The sequence below is a fragment of the Pristis pectinata genome, chromosome 26 (assembly GCF_009764475.1).
Source record: "Pristis pectinata isolate sPriPec2 chromosome 26, sPriPec2.1.pri, whole genome shotgun sequence".
In the NCBI taxonomy this organism is placed as follows: domain Eukaryota; kingdom Metazoa; phylum Chordata; class Chondrichthyes; order Rhinopristiformes; family Pristidae; genus Pristis; species Pristis pectinata.
The window spans coordinates 1,641,502-1,660,539 of NC_067430.1; the positions used below are offsets into that span (position 1 = coordinate 1,641,502).

The window sequence follows — 19,038 nt, forward strand, 5'->3', positions numbered from 1 at the left end:
TTGTAGCAGCTTGATCAGGTACGATGCTTCCTGGATGTACAACCAATAGCAGTGGGTGGAAGATGGCAGGCCAGGGATGTGCAGAAGATCTCTGCCTTCCTTAAGGTTCCAGAGTTATTAACTGTCTGAGATGGAAAACTGGTCAGAATGGGTAAGGACGCAATGAGCCAGAGTGCAAGGTCTCCAAGCAACTACCTTCAGTCTGTTCTGGGCATTTTGTGAATAGTTCGCAGCTGGTTGCATTATTCTCTGGCTCAAAGGGGGGCTAACATCAACCAGCAGATGCTAATATTCTGAGTGGAGTCCATTGTTGGGTGGATTGTCCACAGCCAACTGAAGAAGTAGCCTTGGCTGGTTGTATCCTTTCCATGTCAGATCTGTTTGACGTATAATGTTGAGTTGATGAGAGTTGGTTTGGAGGCTGTCGTCCTTATATTTGCATCTGTTTTGATGTCTGTGATGATCCGCTCCATGGAATTGATTGGAAGATGCCTCTCAAAGCAATGCTCTCCACCTGCATCCCAGGGAACATTTATAATCTGTGCAGCAAAGTGGTACATGAAGTAGAAACCTGTCTACCTGTTACTTTTCACAGCATTGCAGCATTCCAAACATGTTTTCCAAAAATATTTTTATACATAAAATGTGCAAATATAATGATGTAGTGCATTCATATGTTGCTATAGCACATTAAGCTTACAGGTTGAAAGGTTACGTTGGCTACCTCGATATTGTAAGGGGTCTCATTATGGACTCTTGACAGGCTGCTGTTTCTGTGTTCATCTCTGCTCACTGGTAGTTTATCCGTGCCTTGACCTTGAAATCTTGCTGCTTCCTGCCATTTCCACTGGTGAACCAGCTGCCATACCAGCCAAGTTCTGCTCTGTCTGAATTGCCTTCAGTATTATGTTGATTCCCTCCTGTATTTTCCCATTGGGTAAATTCCCTCTTTGTGAAGGCTACTGGTTGGCAGTTCTTGGATTTGCATGCCATTCACTGTATGTTGCTTCTTCTGACATATATAACACTGCTGTCTTAAAGGAACAGAGCCAGAGGTAACGGCCGTCACTGTATCACTCCACCTACTCCAGGGTGATACTGATCTTGTTTAGATTTTTAGATTTCTGTACCGCCTTCTGACTTAAGTTGCAGTCAAATTTACACTGGTGCGGGATGAAATCCCTCAACCTTTTGCAAAACCATTTCCATCAAGATTCCAACTTTGCAACTCAGGTCAAACAGAAGATTAATAATTTGGACTAAATCTGTTCACCATTTAAACTATCTTGCAATGCATATTTTACGAATTCACAGAAGTTGAAATGTCTGGATAAATCCTTTTAATACAACAATATATTTACTGATACAGTTGTTTTAATTGTTTGTGCCAATTTGTTAGTTTCTACTATTTCCAGTGGCTGTGGATTAAAGTAATCCTCCCAAATTCTGTGCTACTGCTGTGAATGGAACACTTGGCTTTGTGTGCGGGCACCAGATTAGTAAGTGTGTGGTGGGCCTGAGCCAATCTCCATCAATAGAATGGCCACCTCATGCTCTGGAGTGCCAACTTTCAGTGTCTGCGACTTTCCAGTATGATCGTCTACTTCCAAAATACTACGTGCAGTAAACATGTTCCCATTCTCCCCGTATATGATGTGGAAGACTCACATGCTCAGTTGTACACTTCGAAGCTGCTGCTCCATCCTTGTCTGCATTTCAGCTGCCCTTTTGTCCAGTTTCCCAGATGGTGCTGCACTTGACGACTTGACACTATGTCCAGTTGTCCTGTGTTTGACTGGTTATTTGGGTCTCAAAATGCTCTCGACTCTGTGTGGCTTTTTAATTGCTGCAGTTGTTTGATGCTGTTGGTCACTGATCCTCAGAGGTTCCTTTGAAGAGCTCCTTCTAAAAATGGCACTGTTTTGTTCTCTGATCCCCAATAAGAATATTATTTGTTTGCCTATACATGCACCAGCGACCCGGGTTCAATTCTGGCCGCTGTCTGTAAAGAGTTTGTATATTCCTCCCCGTGTCTGCATGGGTTTCCTCCGGGTGCTCTGGTTTCCTCCCACATTCCAAAGACGTACGGGTTAGGAAGTTGTGGGCATGCTATGTTGGCACTGGAAGCATGGCGACACTTGCGGGCTACCCCTCCAGAACATTGTCAGTAATGCAAAAAGGCGCATTTCACTGTTTCGATGTACGTGTGACTAATAAATATCAAAAATATCAAAATGGAAACAGAAAATGCTGAAAATATTCAACAGATCAGGCAGCATTTGCAGAGCGACCAACTGAGTTAACGTTTCCGGTCGATGACCTTCCTCTGAATTGACTCATCACCCTTGTTGAATGGTGAATGTACGTGCTAAATCTGGCAATGGCTACAGTCAAGATTGTTGCATTTTCCAAACCACCTGGCTGCCCATTCCTTCAATTGCCGCCTGCCCCATCTATGGAAGGGTCTGCAGTCCCCACATTGGGCTCAGAACCCCGAAAACCAGAGTGGAAGCAGGCCATCTTCAACTCTGGGGACTGCCTCAGAAGATTTGGAGGTGGTCTTTGAACACTATTGTAGAGCTGGTGAGCACTAAGTTAACTAACTCCAGGAGATACCATGAGCTTCAAAAGTGTGCTTACTCTTTATTGAAGACTAGGAACAACCACTTCATCCCACATACAATGATGTCCTTGCATCATATGCACACGTGACTCCTTTACATACAGATATAAAGTACAGAGTGGTGACGTTTCTTATTCTGCAGATGTTACTTGACCTGCTGAGTATTTTGGGCATATTTTGTTCCTGCTTTAGATTTTTCACATTCACAATATTTTGCCCTCTCATACTCTGCTCTCCAAACATTGTCAAAGTTCTAAACTGTCAGGATTGTAAAAATTCCTTCCATGTCTCGCTCATTGTTTTCCCCAGAAAGGGGTCTGATTAAGTACAAGCTCCAGTGCTGAGCCCAGTCGTGGTTCTGAGGGTAACAGCAGCCAACAGATGGATCTGACAGCTTGCTGCACCTGGTGCACTCGTACTTCAAAGGCAGTAGGAGATGCCATGCTGAAACTTTAAATTTTATTTGGAATGGAAGGAATTACTCGGAGGAATAATTCTGAGGCTCGATGTCGAGAAAGGTTGTAGATTTGCCTTTTGCACAACGTTATGGCATAAGTTCAGCTGCCAATGAGCACCCTGCTTTTGACCAAGGTGGATAATCAGTCGTGTGTGAGAAGGATGCCAGTACTGGATGGTGCAGGGGTTACATTAGTAGACCAGCAGCCAGAGTCCTGAGCCATTGATCCAGAGGTAGATCTCTCGCACTCTCTCTGTCTCGCACTCTCTCTGTCTCGCACTCTCTCTGTCTCGCACTCTCTCTGTCTCGCACTCTCTCTGTCTCGCACTCTCTCTGTCTCGCACTCTCTCTGTCTCGCACTCTCTCTGTCTCGCACTCTCTCTGTCTCGCACTCTCTCTGTCTCGCACTCTCTCTGTCTCGCACTCTCTCTGTCTCGCACTCTCTCTGTCTCGCACTCTCTCTGTCTCGCACTCTCTCTGTCTCGCACTCTCTCTGTCTCGCACTCTCTCTGTCTCGCACTCTCTCGCGTGCATGCGCACACAAGCCAGGGCACTTAAATCCAAGTAATCAAATACAAATAATCTGCATTTAGAAATAGAACCATAGAACCATACAGCACAAAACAGGCCCTTCGGCCCACCGTGTCGTGCCGTCCATCAGACCACCCTCACAGTACCTAACCCCTTCCTCCCGCATATCCCTCTATCTCAAGTTCCTCCATATGCCTATCCAACAAGCTCTTGAACCTGTTCAATGTATCTGCCTCCACCACCACCCCAGGCAGTGCATTCCATGCACCAACCACTCTCTGGGTGAAAAACCTCCCTCTGACATCTCCCCTGAACCTCCCACCCATAACCTTAAAGCCATGACCTCTTGTCTTGAGCATTGGTGCCCTGGGAAGGAGGCGCTGACTGTCTACTCTACTCTATCTATTCCTCTCAATAAAAAGCTGGTCGCAGTAACGGTAATCATGAAACTACCAGATTGTTGCTAACGGGCTCAGCTGACCCATTAATCTGCCATTTTTACCCTGTCTGGTCCGTGTAATTCCTGACCCCACCATTGAATATGTAACTGCTTCCTCAGTTCAGGGGCAGTTGGGAATAGGCAATAAATACTGGCATTGCCAACAACACCCACATCCTGTGAATAAATACAAAAAAAGTTCTAACACGGAGGCAGTTTGAAGCTTGACCTCATTAACTGGGCTTCAACAGTTTGCCATGCCTGAATTTTAAAGAAGTGTTCTTTTATAAACACTATTAAAACTAATATATTAGGGTGGGCCCACCCTAGGCACATTTCCGGCAGAATGTGGCTGGGATCGCAACAGAAATAACCTTAATTGAGCTGTGGAATTCACGGCCCCTTGTTTATGTTAATACTTCACATTGAGTGTACATGCAGAATGAGTGCACGGGCAGCCATGTGCACATACAAACATACATGCATGCATGAGTCATTTTGCATTTATCTGCACAATGCATTTCAAATGAGGTTTGCATTGAGGAAGTTGGTGCTTTTTATTGAAGCTGTTTTGCCATGGATGATGTATAATTTATGTTGAATTTGTTTTCCTTGTAAATGCTGCTTAGATGATGCTGTGTGCCTGTAATGTTGCCACAAGCAAACTTTTCATTGCACCTGTGGATACGTGCACTTGTGCATTTGACAATAAACTCGACTTTGACATTACTGTGGAGATCTGGAAGGTGGTTTGGCAGATAAGCTGAGGTATTCTTCATAGAATGCACACCTGGGGTTAATCTCTGCTGACGTGGAATTTCCTTGTGATGGCTGGCGCAGGAAACCCAAGTGCCACAGATAATGTCAACAATGAAGCTGCTGGCATCTGTAACCTTCTGGGAGAATCGTAGAATCCCAGAAATGCAGCGCAGAAATAGGCCATTCAGCCTATCGTGCCCATTCTGGCACTTCCTTGGACCTACATGTTGTCTGTAACCTTGCAAGTTCCTCATCTCGAGGACCCGTGCAAGTCCCTTTTAAAATAATATATGGAATCAGCAGCACCTTTTCAGAGGGGGCGTTCCAACTCCCTATCACAGAGGGAGGGAAAGGTTTCCCCTCCCTCTGTGACCTCTGGTTATTGACCTGCTCTCCACAGGGAATCATTGTCTGTTCTTTCATCTTGAAAACCTCTTATTAAGTCACCTTTTAGCTTCCTGCTCAGCTTTGAGTTGTGCTGTTGTAAATATGACTGGGATTCTATAGCTCAACCATTCAAACCAGGTCATTTAAGTTGTAAAACTAGCTGTAATTTGTGGGATGTATTCAGTGGGTCAACTACCAGAAAGTAAAATAGCTGACTCTGTGGGGAGCATTTTGAGCCTGTAAATAATATGACTTCCTGTTGGAGAGAGCTTCTATTACATCTGTCACTTGAGTTTATTTCTGTGTATGCAATGCATGATTAACTGTGATGGTGTTGAAGTATAAATGGCTTTTTCCCCCCTTTTGCCTGCAGACTGTAAATGCATCGAAGGTTTTGGATGAAGTCCCGATTCCAGTGGATTCAGAGTTGGAGCTGAGTCACCGTAGACAGCAGAGGTACCCGGCAGGATCCGACGATGAGGACTTTGCGGTGTCTGCTGGTAGGTGGAGAATGGAAGGATGGACAGAAACAGCCATTAACATCAGAATGCCAGATTATGCTTGGTGTCTTTCCTGTTCTCATCTGGTGCTGTAGTGAAGCCATTCGCTCTTCACTGGGCTGAGACTGCATGGAGCATGTCCGTTGGGTCAGTAATCGCTGTCAGAGTTATACAGTTATTCTCCTTGCCACAGGTCACGTTGCAGTTCAGATTCACTTTCTCCAGTGCCTGTACTCCCGGATGTGAGCACTGGCCAGTGGTCAAGGACTGTAACTAAGGTGATGGTCCCCCCCCTCCTGCTGAGGCTTCAGGGGTTAGATGTAACACTCCCAAGCACTGGTCTGAATCAGTGAACTGGGCACAGGCCTGGGATCAAACTTGTAAACCAACCTTATCTGCTCCATTACTGCAGAGAGTAACTTGCTGGGCTGATGTAGAACCTTCTCTTACTAACAAGTCAAGGGCAACACAGTGGTGTAGACAGAGCTGCTGCCTCATGGCTCCAGTGACTTGAGTTCAGTCCTGAGTCCCAGTGCTATTTACGTGGAGTTTGCATATTTTCCCTGCAACTGTGTGGGTTTTTCTGGGGTGCTCCAATTTTCTGCCACATCCCAAAGACACGCTAGTTGCTAAGTTAATTGCCCCAGTGTGTAAGTGATTGGTAGAATCTGAGGAGAGTGGACAGGAATGTGGAGAGAATAGGTTACAGGGAAAATTTGTTGGGGGGGATAGGGATTGCAGAGTAAACAATCATAGATTCAGTGGGCTGAATGGCCTCCTATGTTGTAAGGAAGTGTGGCTACACAGACTTGCAGTGAGGAGTGTGTCGGGATAGGTCTGTGATGGACACATCAATTGCAGTAATTTTAGACCAGGATGAATGGTTTTCTTTTAAGTTGTCCCTGACACAACTGATTGATTGAAAAAAGTGCAGTTGCCTGTGCTGGGTGTGGCTCTCTGGTGACCAGCATGTTGGGGATCAGGGCTGCAATGTTGAGGCAGGCGAGTTAAAGATTGTCTTTTTGCACAGGGCCTCGGATCTCATCTCTGCCACTCTTCAAAGTTACTCTTTTGCTCTCTGCAAAGTGGGTTGCAACCATGCAGTCTGCAGCACAACGGTGTCTTAAATCTTCTCGAAACTGCGTGGATGGCTTGTGGGCAAATTAGAAATGCATTCGAATCATTGACAATTAAATGACAATTGGTGCAAAAACTGAGATGAATTGATCTGAGGTCCACTGTCCACCCAGAGCTAAGGGCAGAGGTGCACGAGCCTGGAGTTAAAGTTTAACTCTTCTATCCCACAGAGGGGAGCGCTGATCTTGAAGAAGGCAGCACACCAGACACATTCAGTTACACCACAGTTGATTCTCCAAAAGTTCCAGAGAGAAATGATAAAAAAACAGGTAAGAAATCTGTGGAATTGTGTCTTGAAGCCGTAAGTTATATGTTCTGCAAATTGTATTAGTGATGGGAGAAAAATCTAGTCCTGTTTGTATCGCATTAACGTGAACCAAGAGTGCCTTTGTAGTGAGTCATCTTGTGATGCACAGTTCCAGAGCACAGACTCAGCACGTGGGTCAGTGGATCTCTGTTTTCTGAAGCAGTGTCGGTGATATCCCCAGTCCCAGCAGGAGCTAAACCTGTATCTGGAAATCAAAACCTGCATCCATCATCATCTGTTTTATTCTGGACAGTAGGAATGCAGAATGTTTTTTTTCCTCACACCGAGGGTTCAGATGACGGTTTTAAATTGAATTTCAGTTTTGTGATTCATGTCATTTGAAGATCATGCTGAGGTTGCTGCCACATATTAAATTCTCTGTGTACTCCCATTCCTCTGCATACATTAAAAGTATGTATGACATACAATTGCTGCTTGGTGTGTCCCTGTGAGAAAGTCTTCAGATTTAGTGTGAAGCAATTTATTGCTCATTCTTGCATGGATAAAAGCTTCCAGGGAGACGAGGATTGAATTACATTTCCAGGACCAGGTTGTTAATTCCAAGCAGCAGAATGACACTGTCGATTCCTGAGAACTGTGGATGTCCAGGAGTTACGTTTCAGTTAGGCATCCCACTGTCTCCCCTCATTGCTTTATATTTCTAGTACAGTTTTATCTTTAGAAATACTCATTGCACTCCAGAATTTGAATGCAAGAGTCCACTGTGGCACAGGGGGAGTGCCGCATTTTCCGCAGTGCCATGGGGGGAGTGTTGCATTGTCCGCAGTGCCATAGGGGGGAGTGTTGCGTTGTCCGCAGTGACACGGGCAGTGCCGCATTGTCTGCAGTCACACGGGGAGTGCCGCATTGTCCGCAGTGCCACAGGGGCAGTGCCGCATTGTCCGCAGTGCCACAGGGGCAGTGCCGCATTGTCCGCAGTGCCACAGGGGCAGTGCCGCATTGTCCGCAGTGCCACAGGGGCAGTGCCGCATTGTCCGCTGTGCCACAGGGGCAGTGCCGCATTGTCCGCAGTTACACAGGGGCAGTGCCGCATTGTCCGCAGTTACACGGGGAGCAGTGCCGCATTGTCCGCAGTGCCACGGGGGGTGTACCGCATTGTCTGCAGTGCCACGGGCAGTGCAGTGCCACTGTTGACTGAAGCAATGACCCCATGCTTGTCGTTCTGTAAGAACATACATGGCATTATTTGAAGTGGATTAGTTCTTTCCTGCTTTTCATCCCCAATCAATGTCACTAAAACCGATTGGCATGCCATTTGGTGACCTGGCTGTGGGAAAGCTGGCAATTATCTTAGCTTGATAATATATCTGCAAAGAATCCTCAGAACCCGAATGGACTCAGTGATGCAAGAGATGAGGCCGCAGGAGTGGGATCGTGTGAGGACAGCTTGCAGTCCTTACTTCATTTCCGCTAACAGCGAGAGCTCTAGATCCCAACTCACCACCTTTGGACATCCAGCCCAATTCTCCCATGCAACGCTCCGGTCTTCTTCTCGCTGCTACCTTGATGGCTAAACCTTGATCCAAATGGAGTCTATTGTCTAGAGTTCCTCCTCCAAGCAATCGTTGGGATACCGTTCTTCTGGCCATCTTTCTTACCTGCTCCTTACCCAGCTTCCCTTCTCCAGGAATGAGCCCTGGAGTGTGCTCATTAAAATCCAGGCAGTGCTTTTGCTGAGGGAGGAGGGCAAGTTGTGTAAGAAAGAGAAGCACTAGCAGGGAGAGGTCTATTAATGTGGCGGCGGGCTTCAGGAAGCTTTGCATACCCTCCCTATTAAATATGAAGTGAGGAGCACTGGGGCTCTGGTGTACATAAGTATCAGTGTTGCGCTTGGTGACCCAGATTCCAACCACAGTACTGATTCCAAGTGTGCAGTAATTCTGGAAGAATGGTATGTGCTCAGCTTCATAAAGTTGGGGTTTGGAAGCCGACTGTGTCATATTGAAATACTTTGCATCCATTATGAGGATGTATTTTACCCTCAGCTCTGTGGTAAATGAAAAGTAGTCATCACCTCATTGCTTTCACTCAGTAGTCTAAGTCCCAGTGGCCACTGTTTTTGCTCCCAAGTACAGCTGCCTCTCGTATAGTTGGTGAACAGTGTCCATTTTATTTATTGAGACATTCAGTTACTTATTTCTTTTAATATGACTTTTTTAAACCTTTTTAATTTCCATTTGTATATTAAAATTGAAAGAAGTTTTATTAATAAGTAGTAAATTGGCTGGATAATTACCAATATCTCCAATTGAGGGTCACTATCAGCCGTGAAGAGAAGGTCTTGGAGGTGGGCGTCTCCACGGCGAGGGGCTGGGAGGTGGGCGTCGCCACGGCGAGGGGCTGGGAGGTGGGCGTCGCCACGGCGAGGGGCTGGGAGGTGGGCGTCGCCACGGCGAGGGGCTGGGAGGTGGGCGTTGCCAGGGCAAGTGTCAGTGACGTGAAATGGAGCTTTAAACACCATTGGAAAATGACAGTGTGATAAAAAGGCCCCACTGAGTAGTTTATGCAAGGGGATCAGGAGATTGACATACCAGTACATTGTGCAAGGGGCCAGGTACTCTGCGGGCACTGGATGTGTATTTGTCTTCAGAAATAGATCACTCTTCTCGACAGGAGCAGCAAAAGCTGTTCAGAGATGGCATTTCCCTATACTAGAGGGTTGTCAAGGCTGCACAGTTGCTGAAGCTATGTGTTTCAGTGTAATATTAAAAGTTTTTCATGATCAACATTGCGCTGCTTGGGTCTGTTGTCCAAGTTTAGACTTGGCAAAATTTTGCAGTGTTATTTCTAACTCAGCTGATATATTTGAACAGCTGATCAGAGCTACACTGAAAATGGTGGGTTTGTGCGGTGATGTACAAGATTTGTCCACAAACGTGGTTGCATTGTTTGAAGGCACTAACCGTAATGCCTAGACTTTACTTTCACCCTTCTGTGGCTAGTATTTTGGGATTATTACATAAAGTTCACAGGTTAACAGCTGTTGAAATGGAACTCTGTTACACAATATTGTTTACTGTCCTCTCAAAATAGAGAATAATTTCATCGTATGAAGATAGACTGTGATTAGCGGACTAACTTATTTTCCTTGGGGTTAATGTACTCAGGATACCTCAAAGCCAAAGAGGTCAAGGTACAATGTAGGAATCAATGAGGGCAAAAGGCTGTTTTCTGGATCTAGCTAACAATAACATTTCAAAGGTCACCAGGAATCTCTGGTAAAGGCATGGAGCCTCAGCTGATCTGCACTTAGAGAAGTGGAGTTGTGTTTGATGATAATTGTGGCAAGAGCCATTTTGTGGAATGTTTTCACCCAGGCTAGGACATTGTATTTAAACTCTGATGTCTCTGTGTCCTCCACCACGTCCTTCTCAGTAGCTGCTGTGTCTTCAGCCATCCATCCTCCCCCCAGAGCCCTGCAAATATTTTCCTTTCATGTGTTTACTTTGCTGCCTATTGAACACTGTGATTGGGTTTGCCTCCACTGTCACCTTCAATGGTGTGTTCCAGCCCTGAACCACTCCCTGCGAAATAAAAATATTTGTCATTTTCGGTTCTTTTGCCATTCATCTCCATTCTATACCCTCTGATCCTTGGTGCCTCCACCAATGGGAGTAGCTTCTCTGTTTATACCAAACAAATATTCACCCATACTAATATTTGCTTTGGCTCACTGACAATTTTTATCTGAATATACCTCTGTAAAGGCACTGGGACACGTTCTTATTACTTAGGTAGTCGCTTGGGATATTTAAAGACAGTAAATAAATTCGCTAAGCAAAATAACTTTAGGCCTTTCTGGGAGATATGAAAGCAAAGGAGATCAGCCCTATGTAACTTGTCACCTTTGATTTTTGTTGAAGTTTTATTGAAGTCCTGTTTATCCTGTTTTATGGCACTTACAACAGGACCTCCCAGTGAATGAGTTGCACTGTAGATCTGTACCGTAATGCAAACCACAATGAAATAAAAGCATTGGAATTGCTTAATGATTTTATTTTCAGTCCAGATCGGAAATCCCTCACAAGAACTTAGTTGCAACACAGTTCTTTGAATGCCAGGCTTTCTCTCCAGGTTTCACTCTCATACTTTTACTCTCATGTCAGTTCAAAGGTTCAAAATTGGCTCAAGTTGAGCACAACGTTATTAAACGAAACAATGAAGGGATTAGGAAAAAGCAGAAAATGTCAGCTAGGTAGGCAACAATAAGATCAAGCTATTACAGAACACAAAATAATATATTTTTGCATACGTATTGAAAAAGAATAAAAGTTGGGTTGAGAATAGGCCTGTTAAATGATAGCAGGAACAGTACCACAGTGGCAGGGAAATGGGAGAAATATTAAATCATTATTTCACTTAAGAAGATAGAATAAGTGGACATGACACAGGATGATGAGAAAGAAGATAAATGGAATTAAAATAGGAAAAGGGAATATGTTAAGTAAACTGATCAAAACTGAACGAGGATCAAACATTTAGTCCATATGGACTGCATCCATGCATTTTAAACGAATCAAGTGAAGAGAGCAGAGGGTAATGATTGATTGGAAGAAGGTGCAGCGCCAGTGGACTGGTGGAGGAGAAGATCAAACGCGGAGAATTATAGACCAATCAACATAATGTCAGTGGTAGGACAAGTAATAAAATCCCTACTAAAAATGAATAGTTAGCGTGGATTTCAAAAAGAAAAGAAATGCTTCACCAATCTTACATGAATTTTTTGAGGAGCTGTAAGAGAGAATAGACAATGGTAATTCACCTAGATTTTCAGCAGGTTTTAGAGTCACAGAGACACAGCCCAGAACCAGGCCCTTTAGCCCACTGTGTCCATACCGACCATTGTGCACCCATATTTACACCAATCCTTCACTAATCCCATTTTATTTTGCCCAAATTCCCATTTGCTCCTCACGGATTCTTCCACTCCCCTATATCTGCAGTCTGCATCATGCCTTTTTTCCCCCTTTTGTACCATCTCAATGTACGTGTATGGAATGAACTGTCTGGATGGCATGCAGACAAAAGCTTTTCACTGTATCTTGCTACATGTGACAATAATAAATCAGTTACCAATACCACGGGCAATTTGCAGCGACTAATTAACCTACCACCTGCACGTTTTTGGGACATGAATGGAAATCGGAAGCACCTGGAGGAAGCCCACATGGTCCCAGGGTCAAACTCCACACACACAGCACCCGAGGTCAGGATCGAATCTGGGTCATTGGAGCTGTCAGACAGCGACTCCACTGGCAGTGTCACTGAATGCTTTCTGTAAGGTTCTCCATGATAGAATAACCTGAATCAGGCCAGGAGGGGTAAGTGGTTGGATCGATTGCTAGCTGACTTCAGAGCAGAAAGAGAATGGGAGTGGTGCTGGGATCACCACTGACCACTCTTTGCATTAATGATTTAGGTTCTGGAGCAAAATCATTCAAAAACAAGAAATTTGGGTTGGGTCAAGATGGTCAATACATTGAGGTGGTGCAGCTGGTAGAGCTGCTGCCTCCGGATCTGAGTTTGATCCCGATCTCTGGTGCTGTGGAGTTTGCACGCTTTCCCTGTGACTACATGGGTTTCCTCCCATATCCCAAAGACATGCGAGTCGGTAGGTTAATTGGTTGCTGTAAGTTGTCCCTTTTGTGTAGGTGAGTGGTAGGATCTGGGGGGAGTTGATGGGAATGTGGGGAGAATAAAATGGGTGAGTGTAGGATTGGTGTAAATGTGTGGTTGATGGTCAGTGTTAGCTTGTTGGGCTGAAGGGCCTGTTTCCATGCTGTCTGACTCTGTGGCTGAGGAGCTCTGCAACAAATCACAGCATGTTAACAAACATGTTCAATAATTGGAGGATCAACAAAGGTAAATACAAAGGAGTACATAGTGGTAGGAAGGTCATGGGTTACTCTGACGTTGCAAGTTTAGGTGGGGTGGAGGAACAAAGAGGTCTTGAAGTACAGTGTACAAACCACCAAAAGTCATTCCACACGTTACCAGCTACGTAACCAGGATATGCCAATCACCAAAAGTCACTCCACAGGTTACCAAGTACATAACCAGAGTAAACAAAGCACTAAGATTTATTTCTGGAAGAATAGAATTGAAAAGTAGGGAAGTTGTGCTAAGCCTGCATTGACCCTTGTTGGGACCACAATTTGAATACTGTGCACAGTTCTGGTCACCAAATTATATTAAAAAATATGTAGAGAAGGTTCTCAAGGATAATGTTGGGTAAACATGTAAGGAAAGGATGAACAAACTATGCCTCTCTTCTCTTGAGGAAGCATGGCTGAAGAGTGACCTAATAGCTTTGATAGAGTGGATGGAGAGAGAATGTTTCCCTTGTGGGGAAGAGCAGAACTAGAGGCTGCCAGGGCAAGGTGGTGTCCAGGAAGTCCAACAGGGAACTCTGATGAAGGTCCTTTACCAGAGTGTGGTAAGAATGTGGGACATACTTTCACAAATGGTTGAATAACTCATTGAACCAACAGCGACCCGGAAGCAATTCTACCAGACAAAACTACCCCTCAAAACTTCCACTGATTCACGGCGATTGTACAGAGGGGGGTGGATAAGTACATGAGGGAGAAGGAGGTAGAAGGTTATGTTTACGGACTGAGCTGAGGAAAGGCAGGAGGAGGGTGAAGTGGAGCATAAACACCCACATGGAAATGTTGGGCTGAATGGCCTTCTATTTTCTTAACTGTTGAAAATAAAAATAAAATGTAGGTGGTCGAATCTGAAATAAAACTGAAAATGCTGGAAGTGACCATTTATCAGATCTTTCAGAAATGAAGAAGGGGCATTGCTCTGAAGGTTTAACTTTGCTTCTCTCTCTGTAGATGCTGTTTGACCTGCTAAGTGGTTCCAACATTTTCTGTTTGGGCTTGTCCGAGCAAAAGTCTTTTGTACACTGTCAGATACAGTAATTAAATGAAATAAGGAGTGGATAAATTAATTTCTTAACACTGAGGTTTAACAGTTCTTAACTATATTTACATCCCAAGTCACAATGGGCTTATGACTGAAATGTTATGATTCTGTAGCTTTGAGGCATACTAGGTAGAGGAGTGGTTAATTCAAAGATTAGCAATCAGCTAGTCATTAAAAATAATTTGAGAATGCTTGCGCAAACTGTTATTTTCTGACTGGCTTCTTTTCTCTCTGTTATTTGCCCCTCCCAATCTTCTGCCTGGGTGAACAAGACAGAATTAATCTAATGCTGTAGGGGAAGAGTTAGTGATCCTTCTGACCTTTCTGTACAAGTCCTGCTGATTCACAGGCAATTTTGTGTAGTACAGTTGTATATGGTGGTTCTGTGTGGTACAAGTGTAGGTGGTAGTTCTGTGTGATACAAGTGTAGATGGTAGTTCTGTGTGGTAGGATTGGTTCCAGCTCACTGTTAAATGCAATGAAATCCTTATCCTGTGGGATATGCACAACCAGGTCATTTGAGAAGAGGAAGATTCAACTCATGGGAATAGTCAGATTTTGTTGTAATCCAGGAAACTATCCATGTGTTTAGACCAAATGAGAAGCACCCAAGTTAACTTCCATTAATGCGGACTGGTGTGATGTTTCATGATGCACTTCATCAAAAGCTGCAACCGTGGGACTGCACTGTTTATCCTCAGCCCATCCCAGAACCAGTCTGCGCCAGGAAGGGTGAGTTTATGCATATCCGCCAGTTCCCTGCAGTTTGCCAGATGGACCCCTACGGTGGGCAGTCTTTCCTTTGTCAGGGACTACATCAACAGCAGGTATTGCCTGTGAAGCAGTTTGCATTATCCTGAGATTGTAAAAGGTACCACGTGAATGTAAATTTGTTCCTGTATTAACTGGTAATGAACGGTGGGATGGGTTTTGGCTAGGGTAAGCTAGAGAAATCCAAGTTTAATTGGTCGACAGGAAATTGTGTGGTGGAGGAAGTGGCTACCTGCTCTTTGACCAACTTGACTTGTCCTGGGCTGATCTTGTTGGATAATTATGATGATTCCAACTCCAGCCATTGCTTTCCCTACCGTATCTCAAGAATGTGCAGTGTAGAGCGTCTTCCAGGGTCCAAACACAAGCGTTATACAATGGAGACTGTTGCTATTTTCACAATAGGCAGTGTATTTCAATTTAATGGAATTGCTTAAGGATGTACGTAGCAAGTTCTTCACACATCTCCTGTTGTCCCTCACCTGAACCTGTGTTCTCTGGTTTGAGCCTCCTCTGCTGTTGGTGAAAAGCTCCCGACAATCTACCCTCAGTATACCACTCATATTTCTGTCTATCTCTGTCAGGTCCCCCTCAGCCTTCTCCCCTCCATGGAACACAAACCCAGCCTCTCCAGTCTCTCCTCAGAACTGGAACGCTCCATCCCAGGCAACATCCTGGTGAATCTCCTCTGCACCCTCTCCAGTGTATATCTGTGGGGGTGATCAGATGTTCTTAAATCCAGGCTCCCTTGACCTTGGTGTTTGGGTTTACTCTCTTCGTCTCGCTGCCATCCTCACTCCCTGAAGATCTTGTATCTTTGTTAGAGTAGTCCACATTGTCAACTGCAGTTTAATGGAGGGAACAGAGAGACACCAGCCTGCAGCAGCACCTGGTGGGGAGCTTGACCTGCTTCTGGGAGTGCAAATTGTTCATCACACAACGCTTGACAATGGACGTCTGAACTTGTGATAGCAGACAGTTTGAGGCCTTGATCGTAATCTTTATTGAATGAATACTTGGGTGTCTGGGATTTCCTCGATGGTATCTTTCAAATGTAACTGAAGTGAACATAGCCTTTCAAAAACCAAACCTTATTGAAGATATAAATTTATGATTTAGAAGGCATAAACTTCTTTCATTAAACAATTGCTCATTTGATGCTTTCACAGTATGGACTGAGAATAAATACAAAATTGTTAGTAGGGCTGCATAACCTGGCACCCACAACGCTGCCAGCCTTTCCTCAGTGCCCTGGCTTCAGGCTCCATCCCCCTGCATCACTACAATCAGAACATGTCCCCAAAAGCTTTTTGTCCCATTGTTCGCGAAGCATTTTGAGATGTGCCTAAATTGGAAATGGAAGTCTTTCTCTGTGGAGGATTATTGGCGAGGGTGACATAGGAAGGAATGCTGAGATCATTCTGCTGGTCTCTGAGCCGCCTGTCCCGTCGCTGAGAACGTGGAGCGGTTGCACTGTCCGTGCACCTTATTTCATGCATGGTTACCATGGTGCTGTTTGGGGGGGAAATAGATTTGGCTCTGGGCTTGAATCTGTTTCTGGTCCAATGTTGTGGTCTCCCATGCGTCTTCCTCCTTCCTACTTGCTCGGTGACTTTTCTCAAAGGCGTTGTACAGCCTCCTGCCAGATTTAATGAGGCCCGTGTCATGTGTAATTCTGAATCTTCCCATTGGTCCTGGCTTGGCTCAACTTTGATCGGAACGTGGGGAGTTCAAGTTCTACTCTTGAACTTCAACATAAAATCCAGGCAACTCCAGGTCCTGACTCAGGGAATGCAGTACTGGTGGAGAAACTAATTTTTGGATGAAGTGTTAAATGAAGTCTACCCATCAGGCTAAAGGATTATTCACAGAGGAACATTCTCTTAGTATCCGGGCCAAAGTTCCAATATCCTCAAAACCTGATGTACTATCGTCACATGTTGGCGGGGTTGTGTCCCATCATAACAACGGTGCTATTTCTCACCTAGACTCCACGCCCAATTGCCCTGTCCATCTCCTGCCCCATCTGCGGTTCATCAGTCACCTTAGAACCCACACAACTGGAGTGGGCGGAAGTCATCCTCAATCCTGAGGCACGGTCTGAGAAATAGTTTGGGAGAGCCTTTTCATGTGGCCTCTGCAAACCAAGCCGTGTACTTTCCACCCCCAACAGCCTGGGCCCTGGTGCTGGCAAGGTTTGTGATGCTCCTGTACACTGTCATGTGGGGTAATTACAGGGCAGGTATACTTTGGGATGTTTCAGCAACTTATCAAAAGAATCATTCTGCAGGCAATGTCCTCGCCCTTTGATGTGATTCGTCTGTACTGAATGAAACCGGATATTATCGGTTGTCTTTTAAATCTGGAGTGCGTTGAGTTGGCTTGCACCTGATGCCTTTGAAGTGAACTCTGCCAGCTGTGTTGCTGATAACTATGTGGGTTAATTGTTAATCTGTTACAATCACCATTTAATTTTATTCATGTTGTTTTATAATTCAATTTAATGTTTTATAGTTGAAACATTGTCCCAGGCTATAATCTTGTTGGGAAATAATTGTTTTCTAGAAACGTACAACTAAGTGTTCTGAAGGTGGAAAGCACTGACGAATGCTCTGATCTCGCCACTGTCACCACTTTCCGCTTTCCCCACATCCCTGCTCTCTTTAAAATGAAATCTTGAACACATCAAACATGAGTGCTGTCTTTTCTCAGGGTTTTGATGAGGGTTTACCCTACAGGTCAACACCTAGTCCTCACCACATGCAAGCTTTCAAAGCCTTGTTGATTTAATGCACTGCATCAATATTTAACAAAAGTGAAGCTATTGTACCTGTAGCTCTGATGTGCATTTCTCTGCCCCATCCTGCAGCATGTCTTGAGTTTAACTTCTTAAAGGACTCATTTTATCCAGGCTCCTCAACACAGGAGAACAGATGCAGTACTTTCAATGTCGTCGTCCCAGAGGTGAGAGTGAACAGCAAGGTTAGCACCAGTGACTGCACGTTGAGTCCGGGAGCTAATGTTGATGAGGCTTACTGAGGGTGTGAGTGAGTGGTTGGGAGACCTACCTGAGAGTTTTGGAGAGGGAAGAGACTTAAGGTTTAAAGATGACAAAGGTAATGGTTATGACTGTTCCATAGCACTGGAGGATACCGTACCTAAAGTGAGGGAGTTCATGGGGTCAGCAGGTGTTGAGTGAAGGGAGAAGGAGAGTTGTGTGTTTAGGAGGTGGCTGAGCAAGAGTTGAAAGAATGCATCTGCTGACGGCAGTTCCAGGGACAGAGGCCACCTTGTTCCAACGTATGATATAGAGCAGGGTCCACTTCAGTTTCAGATGCTGGAAGTGCAGAACACAATGAGGATCAAACAATAGGAATTCACATTGCAGAGGAACTCTTTTAGGAAAAACATATTTTTGTACCCTAGGGGTTTTCATATTTCATGATGTTTTGGGGCAAAGGTGACTGTCCTGTGCTTATTAGCAGACATCCCTGCCGTGTCAAAAAAGAAGCTAATTATACAAGTAGTGTTACCTTTTTGAAGTCATAAATGGAACTGTACAGAGGTGTTAGTTAGCTCCAGAAATGCTTTATCTGTGTTGCAGCTGGCAGAGTGTACGGAGCAATAGACAAGGCTACCTCCACCCAAATCCTGGTCACGCAGGGAGAAGAAGTCAGTTGCTGGAGTCTCCAGTAGTAACAACAGGCTTTTGTGTCTTACTTGTCCTGACTCCACCTAGAGTAACGTGATCGGTCCTGGACATCACGGATCATGTCAGACCTGAAGATAGGCCAGAATGATACCATGATTTAGTGGGTTCCGTATTGGTTTATTATTGTCACTTGTACAGAGGTACAGTGAAAAACTTGTCTTGCACACTGATTGTACAGGTCAATTCAATAAACAGTGCAGATACATTGAGTTAGTACAGAGTGCATTGAGGTAGTACAGATAAAACAAAAACAATAACAGAATACAGAGTAAAGTGTCACAGCTACAGGGAAGTGCAGTGCAGGTAGACAATAAGGTGCAGGGTCATAACAAGGTAGATTATGAGGTCAAGAGTCCATTTCATCGTATAAGGGAACCTTTCAATAGTTTTATCACCGTGGAATAGAAGCTGTCCTTGAGCCTGGTGGTATATGCCCTCAGGCTCCTGTATCTTCTGCTTGA

At 44.7% G+C, this 19,038-nt stretch overlaps 1 protein-coding gene across 6 annotated transcripts in view; it reads left to right on the plus strand.

The window, feature by feature from the left end:
- The window catches only part of hspg2 (heparan sulfate proteoglycan 2), a 429,897-nt gene that overhangs the window by 94,903 nt on the left and 315,956 nt on the right, over nucleotides 1-19,038 (plus strand). For all 6 annotated transcript variants that reach the window (XM_052039638.1, XM_052039640.1, XM_052039643.1 and 3 more), the window contains exons 2-3: nucleotides 5,570-5,696; nucleotides 7,004-7,102. In XM_052039638.1, coding sequence (XP_051895598.1) covers nucleotides 5,570-5,696; nucleotides 7,004-7,102 — 226 coding nt within the window. The remainder of the gene's footprint in view (nucleotides 1-5,569; nucleotides 5,697-7,003; nucleotides 7,103-19,038) is intronic.